The sequence below is a fragment of the Manduca sexta genome, unplaced genomic scaffold (assembly GCF_014839805.1).
Source record: "Manduca sexta isolate Smith_Timp_Sample1 unplaced genomic scaffold, JHU_Msex_v1.0 HiC_scaffold_1388, whole genome shotgun sequence".
Classification (NCBI taxonomy): domain Eukaryota; kingdom Metazoa; phylum Arthropoda; class Insecta; order Lepidoptera; family Sphingidae; genus Manduca; species Manduca sexta.
The window spans coordinates 35,171-44,992 of NW_023592247.1; the positions used below are offsets into that span (position 1 = coordinate 35,171).

At 33.5% G+C, this 9,822-nt stretch overlaps 2 protein-coding genes and 1 long non-coding RNA gene across 3 annotated transcripts; all 3 read right to left on the reverse strand.

The window, feature by feature from the left end:
* Nucleotides 1-27: 27 nt before the first annotated feature.
* LOC119191355 lies at nucleotides 28-783 on the reverse strand. The gene is made up of 3 exons (XR_005113431.1): nucleotides 761-783; nucleotides 433-589; nucleotides 28-146 (listed from the first exon to the last, which is right to left on the reverse strand). It is a non-coding gene; the product is annotated as an uncharacterized LOC119191355 (long non-coding RNA).
* Nucleotides 784-1,818: 1,035 nt separating this feature from the next.
* LOC115439739 lies at nucleotides 1,819-7,383 on the reverse strand. Its single transcript, XM_037445252.1, has 14 exons — nucleotides 6,835-7,383; nucleotides 6,556-6,763; nucleotides 6,189-6,279; nucleotides 5,481-5,896; nucleotides 5,032-5,247; nucleotides 4,650-4,757; nucleotides 4,338-4,439; nucleotides 4,104-4,251; nucleotides 3,782-3,865; nucleotides 3,600-3,685; nucleotides 3,247-3,372; nucleotides 2,518-2,656; nucleotides 2,127-2,240; nucleotides 1,819-1,978 (listed from the first exon to the last, which is right to left on the reverse strand). Exons 1-14 carry the CDS (start codon nucleotides 7,257-7,259, stop codon nucleotides 1,899-1,901), a joined length of 2,343 nt encoding a protein of 780 aa, XP_037301149.1. The 5' UTR covers nucleotides 7,260-7,383; the 3' UTR covers nucleotides 1,819-1,898.
* Nucleotides 7,384-7,641: 258 nt separating this feature from the next.
* On the reverse strand, nucleotides 7,642-9,636 carry LOC119191354. The gene is made up of 2 exons (XM_037445253.1): nucleotides 9,509-9,636; nucleotides 7,642-9,363 (listed from the first exon to the last, which is right to left on the reverse strand). Exon 2 carries the CDS (start codon nucleotides 9,322-9,324, stop codon nucleotides 7,642-7,644), a length of 1,683 nt encoding a protein of 560 aa, XP_037301150.1. The 5' UTR covers nucleotides 9,325-9,363; nucleotides 9,509-9,636.
* Between the last annotated feature and the right edge of the window lie 186 nt (nucleotides 9,637-9,822).

Consider the following 9,822-nt stretch of genomic DNA (forward strand, 5'->3'; position numbering starts at 1 on the left):
GAATAAAAAATAAAAAAACAAATATAAAATGATTGTAATAATGTTTTATTTTCCGATAACATATATTTGGTAGTTAATCTTCCATGCGTGATGCAGTGTTGGTTATGGCAGCTCTAGCGAGTTAGTAGTTGTTTAATTATTTGATTCTGAAACAAGAAAACATATATGTTTAAAGTCTAATAAATTCAAAGTCATAGGCACTTTGTACAAAGGATGGCATAAAATTCATAAGTTTTCTAATGGTTATATGGGTGCAGTCAATGCACCCACATACATTTGCCTGGAATTACATATTTATGAAAAATGAGAAATTATTAATGGCTTGTTTAACCTAAGTAAATAAAGTGTTTAAATTTATTTTAAATTAAAGGCTAATGCTATGTGGATGATACTTAGGAACTTTCTAAGAATGATTAATATTTATTAACTCACTGTTCTTTAATAAGAGTCCTTTCTTGTCGGTTTTGTGGAAATTTTATAAATTTAGTCAATATATGAGGCTGACTCAGACACTTGCCTGAGGCACTCAGAGACTGTTTGCTGGGCCATGGACCCATCTACACTTAGTTCCACAGCTCCCTAACAACTCCTGGAATAAAAATGTAGCAGTCAAAATATGAAATTAGAAAATATTATATACATTTTAGTACAATGCATCAAAAAACAAAAACAAGATCATTTAGACGTTAAGAATACTACAATACTAATACCAGCTAGGTTCTTGAGAAAGGTAGAAAGTAATATTTCTTCTGTAGCTTACCTTAGTGGTAGTATCAATTCCCCCGTGATATGTTCTTTGGAGGAATTAGTGTACTATACACAACTATATCCTCGCAGATGGTTTCAAAAAGGGGTGGCAAAGTCCTATAAGCTCTTAAAAATTCCATGTTACGAAGGTTTTACGCAGTTAGAGACGCTTCCAACTTCGCCCAGCACTTTCCTATTGCAACAATTCTTCACACAGGAGTTATTGAGCAATTTTCAAACCTCTGGAGTACCAAACGAAAATCAAACGAAAGGCTTAGAGCTTTCGTAAAATTGACGCTAAGATCCGAACGAAGAAACGATGTATTTTATGTCAAATGGGTTTTCATAGTGCGGTCGACGAAAGTAAAAATGTCATAAGTGTCAAAATCCGATTACGGATCCGTCGTCGAATCCGTCATCGAATCCGAAACACTTCGTAGTAACAAAATGTACGATCCGTCATCCGAAACTACGGATTTCGTTTTTCGAAGTAGACTCTCAGGACTTTCTTGGACATGATACTTCTAAACTAAGCAAGCTTGAGCTGCCGAAACATTAAAAGAAACATTTGATTAGATTGTTACTGGTCGCAATATAAGATGATTACGAAATTAGCTTCGTTACTAGTCATAATTCATATGTTTACTGAATCATAGTACTGAATAAAAGAGTTGATGCTTATTAATACAAAAGAGGAAGCTATGTAAAAAAAAAACAATTACTTAACATCACTGAACTTTATTTTAAAACTTATGCCAAAACAATTCAGTGTAACCGATATATACTAACAAACAAATATACCACTTACGAAATAAACTCAACACACTTAATATATTATATCTAAAAATATTAACAAATTCACTTAAATACAAAAACAATCATGAACTGAGAAAAGCACAAAGATTTCAATTTTTGGTCCTTCGATCCGGGTTCTTTAATAACCGACAAAATTTATTATTCCTAATTTAAAATCAGATCACAATTTTAAGTTCATAGTCACTAAAATATTTATAACAATTTACAACTGGTGAATTATTATAAATATTTTATATTTTATAATGAGAACCGAAGTTGAATCGAATAGTTCATTTCATCACAATTTTATAAACTTGATACTGATAAAGTTTGTGAGTAACGATTTGAAACACTTATTAGGAATCGAAGTCAACTGGAGGCAGAGGAGGGGGCCGGTTTCTGGCTTTCCAGGTGTCAAATTTCGTTTCTTGAGAATCTTTTTATAAATAACGTTTCTTTAGTATTAAAAAAGATTAAATATTGAGTCTTTATGTGTCTTAGGAATTATTTCTAAATATTGATTTGTCATGGCTGATTAATATAGTTGATTATTTTTTAGTCATATAAAAGCATATAATATTTACCTGTAGCCATAGAAGATGTCAGTGAAGGTTTGAAGAATTTGGCAAAAATAACTCGAGAAGACCGAGTAGGTCCTGGGTTCATTCGGCTCTTATCTTTTGTAGGTAGTTCAGACGCTGAAAATGTTTTACACTCATTTGTAATATGACCTATGGGTGATACCTAGGTATAATTTGTAGTCTCAGACTCAAATTGCCACGACGAAGAGTTATCTTTGCATTTACACAAAAAAAAAATATGTAAGTAAAATGTGTTACGATATGACAGATATACATCATGTATATTGCAGTATTTTTTTGTTGATAAAGTTCCAGTTGAAGGTTATTGGTAAATATTTAGGTTACTAAATCCAACACCTACGGTTATTTACTATGTAAAAAAATATTGGCTAACATTCTTTTGCATTATTATCTGTGGTGCCACAGCTGCGAGACGTCACGTGCACGAGCAGCGCGAGCGACACGCACACGCCACAACAACACAGGCCCACCAAAGCCGCCACGCCGTAGCCGCATGGGGGGCACATCCACCACTGCGAAACAATATTTTACGTTTTTGCTTATTTAATACCCAATAATCAAGTTCAGGTGTGTACTAAATTAACTAAAGCCTATGGATTAATTTAGTAATCTGATCTTAGAAACTAGTGTATTAAGACTTAACTAAAACCCATGTAGTGTACATAGTACACCGAGATGAAAAATAATCCCGGATGATAAATACCAACCTGCACTAGACCAATAAAAATCTCACCAAGTTATGGAGTACTCTCCACTTATAAATTCTTTGGAGGTTATGTAGGATTTTTAAACCTCAGATCTAGAGAATTTAGAGACTTTCCCGCCCTCACACCCACCACTACAATTCCTGTAAGCCAGGATCAGCAGTAACATCGTAGTTTATGACACCGAGCAGTGAAGCTCGGCCAGTCTCAGGGGCAACTAATTTGTCAGTATCCCGCAACGAAATTAATCAAATAGAAAGATAGGGAGGAGTTGGAAATATTAATTGTCCACTTCCCTCCATAGCAATGCGGGTGACAAAATCATGATCTAAGGAGGCGTTTTAACCACAATCTCAGATCTAGTTGGAAATAAGGAAAGAATTTAACAAAGTACGTACATCGTACCTACGCGACCTGGTGACAGCACGACATCTATCAGAGCCGGGCGCGGAGTACGAGCCGCGAGGGCATACTGAACATGCGTTATCTCCCTCCTTCGCGAAAGTTCTCTCAGGATCATGCGGCTGCAATATTCATGACAGTAATATGAAGATAATTAAGCTTGTACGTGTATGACGAACCTGCACATACATGGCTCTATAGGTATTTTTTTGTGTCGGGAAGGGCGGTAATGGGCAATCCTAAACTTACCTGCTCATTGGGCAAAGGCAGTATATTTGTAAAGTTAAATATAATAATAATATGAAATATAGGTACTAACTTACCACAAACTTTATGACGTGACAATAACCGGATGAACCAGCAAGGACAGGGAGACCAACAATTTAATACTTCCAGGTTCTTTGGGATATTGGATGTCATGACGATTGCCAATATCTATATAAAATTATAATGTATTTTTTAAAAGGCACATCATATTATACCTACGTGTCTATTTAATTGTAAAATAAACATTATGACGTACTATCCTACCTCTTAGACTTCTTGTAATGACAGATCGTTTATGGTATTTTGAAGGTCTCCAAGTATAGTTTACTCCGTCTCTCAATAACATAACTGAAATATAAGTATTAATATTTTAAAGCTTGACCAGGAAAATAAGAAACCTGCTTTGGATTCGCCACTTTTGCTCTTTCATTTTAAAGTTAACGATGTCAGTAAAAGAGGTTAGTTCCATATTCTAACACAATATAGCAAGGTTTTTATTTTCCTGGTCAGGCTATACATTCGCTTTGGATTTAAATTTGAAATTGTTACGTACTTTAAAAGCCGTTATAAATTACAAAATATTTACCTCCAATAGTAGCTAGTGCAGGGACATTTTCAGCGCACATTGAAGCGAAAACGGTTTGCAAGTCCCTTCTGCACGACACACTACAGTCTACTGCAGGCCGTCGGCAATCAACTGATGCTAATGCTCTGATTTTAATTTTGCCATCCGTCTGAGAAATAATTAAATTTAAAGACTAGACATTTATTTATAGAAATAAAATATTCAAAAGTCCATGATTAGGCAATCATAACTTACTTTATCCTCTAAGCAAACGGGACTGTCTATCTTGACATAACTTTGCCTCTGGAAAACTTCTTTGGATATTTCAGGACCCAACAACTCTAATCTTTTTAAATCCTAGAAAGATAATGTTAATAATTATGTATTACTTAAAAGTTCTATTAAATCTTCGTTAATTTTTCTTAATCAGATAATCTAATGTCTCTCCTAGTTAAATTAATTTTGCGGTATTGATAAATGTATGCTGGCTAAATTTAATTTCTTTTCTCACTATGAATTTCTCAGTATTGAACAATGAAATGCAATTATGAAACAGTATTTGCTTACATCGTGTGTACATTCGGTTTCCTTTCTGTATAATAATGTCGAAAGCAAAACTAAGTTAGGAAGCGTTAGTACAGCTAATTTTACGTCTCTTTTCATTATGCCGCTGCTCTAAAAATAAAAGTCATTCAAAATATGAAATCTTTATAGCAGTACCTTTTAGAGAAATTCTGTTATGATTGTATATAGGATTTGCTTGAGCAATTTTATCATTGTTTTTTTTTTCGCCCATAGTCTAGAAGTTTGTTAGCCTGACAAGAGCCGGCTTATACAAACCCACAGGACTTTCTAGTTAGCGCTTCAGCCCTCGCATTTTTTCAATGTAGTTATGCTGAACTAAACTTTATTAGTACTTCTGTTTATTGACTTTGATCTGGATTTTTACCCACTTACCCTTGCTAATATAATATCCATTGTTCTTTGCTTGTACACCAACGATGTTAATCACATCGCCATCAACCACTACGTTATTATAATCCAACATGCAATCTCTTTCTGCTTTCCATGCATATTTCACTGGAGGTCGATCATTAATAGTTTGTTTAGAGTCATCGAAACAACTGATGTTGACCTTGTCTCCGGCTAGAGCGTATATTTCGTTCTGGAAGTATTTTTTTCAAATTTAGTCGGATAAATAAGGTAACATTATTAAATCTAAATTCTGTTGTAAAACTAGATAATCAAAAACAGCTTAAGTGGCTTCATAGATATATTCAGCCTTTTGAGGTTTTCTATTCCAGATAATGCAGACAATTACGACAAGTGATGATTGTTTCACTAATTACATTCTTACAATTTTATGTAGGTACTGTTTCAACTGGATTAATGACATACCTCACTGTCATAAAACCGAGGTAGATTTCTTAATTCGTTTAAACTATCTCTGGAACCAGCACATCTCTTACTTCTCATATTTTGTTTATAAATACCATGTTCTCCTCTATAGAATACTTCAAATTCGGAACTAATCACTCGCGATATTCTTTTTGCAGTGCCTTTGGGTTTTGACTTTGAGCGAAAGAGAGATCTTCTATCACGAATCCAACACCACTTTCTCATGGTTTTATTATCATTATATCTTGTCTTTCCAATGAAAATAGCTTTTGGTACTGATTCATACTTTTGGCAAGAGACATTGGTAACATACTCTTCGAAGTCTTTTATTGGCATTTCTTTTCGTATGTCTAGGATGTGCTGTCTTGTGGCTTTAATGTTACAAATACGGGGCTCCGTAATTGAATCATCGGCCTCTTGAAACAAATGAGTTGTGTTAGTCTTCTTCTTTTAAAATCTAATCTAGACAACATTTACTTCCTACAACGATTTCGAAGGATATTGTTCAAGTATTACCTACTCATTATTAGATTTATTTACACATTCGCTCTGCACTAGTGATGGCAAATTATAGATTTTTGTAAATAGAGCATAATTCATATTATTCTAATAACTATTGTACAAAGATAAATCTTGTTTTTGTACAAAGTGTTCCACTGATAATACAACTACAAGTCCATATTATAATGGAATACAATATGTTTGTACCTCTTCCTAGAGAAGTGGTGTGATGCTGCGTTTTCGCTTTCTTTTTTGTTGATATCTTTTTGCCCACATTGGGCTGTTTCTGGGTAGGTGCCTAAGACAAAAAAGTAAGTTACAGCTAGACTACACTTCTTGGTACTCGATTTTATATGATACTAGTTTATTTAGTTTCTTATTAATTTATGACGAAGAAGTCTCGGGTTGTACCGAGGTATTATGATCAAACATTGGATTAACATAATTGTAATAAACAGTCTCCTTTTTACTTGTACAAATAATGTAAATCTATTAGTAATTAATTAGTTCCGCTATTTATTGTCCGTATAAATGTTATTTATCTAGTTACAAAATCTTTAAAAATACATAGCACCTTGTTATCACTAGTCTTTGTACTTGCGTTATTATTAACAAATTTAAATTTAAATTTACTGCCGATTTTGTCGATTAGAGCAGACATGGATATTGTCGTTTCAGTTTCGTTTGATTCTGCTGGGAATAGGGGCTGCAGGTCTTGTAGAATATCATAATTCTCGGTACTGTCTTTTTTTCTAGTTATTATTTTCGATTTCCTTGTTGTCCTTCAAATAAAATTATGTTAAGATTGTACGAAAATGAAATATTGATCAGATAAAAAAGAAATATATCTTACATCATTTGTTCGGTTGTTTGCTTCCTTTTTATTTTGTCTAAATTAATATTTGCAAACTTCATCCATTCCTTGTTAAGTTTGTTGCTTTCGTAGTCTATTATCGACAGAAGCAAATCTTTATAATTATTACTTGTGAGTTCGTCAACGTCGTCTATTATTATAATATTTGAATTACTTTCTGTAGTCAGTTCAGATATGACATGTATATCATTTGTGCTATTCGCATAAGTAGGTGTTAATTTAGTAGTGGATGCTGTAGTAGTACTTAAAGTATTTTCTCTTTTCACTGGATCTGTATTTAGTGAGCTATTCGTTTTTCCAATTTTTTTAAAGAAATCTGAAGTTACCATTTTCATTTTCTTAAAGAAGTCCGGTTTTGTGACTGTCGTTGATTCGGTTGTCGTCTGCTTGGTTGTTTTGAACATAGACTTAATATTAAATATATTTAAAGTTTTAGTTACCCTTATGTTTGTTGGAGTAGTTTCGATCTTAGAGTGCACGTGACGCGATGTCGAATTTTTAGGTATATTAATTTCATTCGTAGAGTTAGTTATCTTGTGCATTTTGGTTTTTATAGTTTTGTGGACTTTACACTTTGCTTTTTGTGTTTGATTTTTCTTAGTTTTAGTTTTATTCGTTATTTGTTTGTGGGGAGACGGATTTTCTGTATATTTTTCTATTTGTCGCTCATCCACATTGCCAAAAAGTTTGATAAACTGATTTATATTGTTTAGTAGGTCTCCACTGCCAGAAAAGTTGTTATGACCTACATTTCTTGTATGAGCTGATTTTGTAGCTAAAATGTTGTTATTCAGCTCTTTTTAAAAGTTCCATATTAAATTCCTTCTTGTCAATAAATGCTTTATTTTGACGTTCCGTTTGAGTCTCTATTTTAGACTTACTTCTTGCAATTTTAGGTTCACCGGAACACCTTTTTATATAGTCATGCCAGAATGATCCTCCTGTATCTGAAATTAAGGGCAACTCTATTTTGCTCTCCTTGACTTCTCTCTTATCAAAAGTTTTGTTCATTTGTTTCAAATACTCGCCCAAAGCACTATCTTTTTTCTTACTTCGAAAACGTGAGAAAAATTCCTTAAATCCCTTTGACTTTTTCTCTTTACATTCAGTATCTACCCAGACATTTTTATCATGACTGTGTGGAGACACCGATGTAATATAGGGTATTGTCGATTCGGTGTTACAAATTATGTTAACATTTACACCATCAAGTGAATAAACATTTTTGATATCCTTACTTTGTCTATAATTTAAATCCGATGTTTTGTCATGTGATTTCAGGAGTATACAGTTGTTTATAATATGTTTTAATTTTTTGACTTCATCTTCCAAATTTTCTTTGAAGCATGTTACAGTTTTTGTTGCTTTTTCGATGTCTTTTGCTATTGCCTCGAGATCATTGATAAAATTGTGCCCAGCATCTTTACTTCTTTTATAATCTTTGTGAAGCTCCCTTTCATCAATTAAAGTAGCGAATGTTATGCACGTGCGGCCCTGACATTTACCTTTTACTCTCTTGTAGTAATCGCGTAAGCTTTGGTCAATTTTATGAACCGAGTCTTTAAGTCTTTTCCCACCACGAGGATTTGCCAAAAAATAAGCTTGAATTTCCGTGCAATGTTCATTCATGTATTTGAACAAGTTCTCGAACTCAAAAATAAGCTCAGACATAACGGCCTCACTTGCAGCACAAGCTTTACACATAGTTTTGTTAACTTTACATTTACAGTTACATACCCTGTCGTGCCCAAATATTTTATTCACTACATCCCAATTTATACTTCTTTTAGTCCTATCTCTTTTGGAATTATTGGCAAGGTCACATTTATTTTTATCAATCTGCGTGAGATTGTAAAGCGTTATTAACTGTTTGTTTATAGCAGAAATAAAATCTTTGCTCAGAGTTACCTTCGCAAGATTCTTCGTTGGAATAGTGGATGTCATTTTTTCCGTCGTAGTCTTTATTTGCCTTACTTTCATAGCCGAAATATTATTAGGTATAACAGGTTTCAATGCTACACCTTGCGGAAAGTAGGTGTTGTCTACTAGCAGATAAACACCTGGTGATAACCCACCCATGTCATCCAAAGGTTTCTGTGTGGTAGGTGGATCTTCGAGGGAATGTACTTGGTATTCTATATCCACCGGTGTAGATAACTTAGCTGTGAAAACTTTCCTCACTTTAACTGCTTCTAGTGATCTTTTTTTACAATTTTCGATTTCGTAGGGTACGGCTATGTGTACTTGTATAGAGTTTGTATTAGCGCTTACTTTATCATTGCTCTGAGCCTTGTCATTTTTGATATTAGGAGAATTTTTATTATTTTCATCGCTTTTCATTGGATTCTTCATCATGTCTACAATGACTTCAAGAGCTGCCACGTCTTTGGCCGTATGCGTCCCTGAGCTTTGAATTTCTCTCTTGTTGATAAAGTCTTTATTATCGTAAACGTCTGTTACATTAGACATTGTCGCAGGGTTCTGACTGTGGGAAGTGTCAAGATATACCTAGACAAAATAATATTGTGGTTAGATACATTCGGTCAGAATGTTTATAAATGGTAATAAATGTTTGACATTGTTATGTTTTTAATATGGTGATTACCAAAATTTGAGCTAAACTAATAAGATTTCAAGATTTTAGAGTGCTAACCCTCGTAATTTTGATTCTTCTTGCATCATCGTTGTTTTTATTATCATAGTCGTTATCTACTTTTTCGTTACATAGCACTTCTTTGTCAGTTTTCTCAATATTCCCTTTTTTGGTTGCTTTTCCTTTGGATTTTACTGTAATAATAAAATTATAGGTACGCAACTGTAATTTGTTAATCTTATCTGCTTAACAATACAGAAAAAATAATGTCTGTGTACCAGAAGTGCTTGATAAAATAATAGTTGAAGGTTTTGAACAAAATCTGAATATGTGCTTGAATTTTGGAAAATATCCTCAACTTGTCTTGTATTACT

Coding starts and splice junctions, on each gene's coding strand:
- LOC119191354 (XM_037445253.1), bottom strand. CDS start 9,324: ATGTCTAATGTAACAGACGTTTACGATAATAAAGACTTTATCAACAAG.
- LOC115439739 (XM_037445252.1), bottom strand. CDS start 7,259: ATGTTCAAAACAACCAAGCAGACGACAACCGAATCAACGACAGTCACA. Junction 3,686..3,781: donor CATTACAAGAAGTCTAAGAG/GTAGGATAGTAC, acceptor AATTTTATATAG/ATATTGGCAATCGTCATGAC. Junction 2,657..3,246: donor CCAGGTCGCGTAGGTACGAT/GTACGTACTTTG, acceptor ATTGTTTCGCAG/TGGTGGATGTGCCCCCCATG.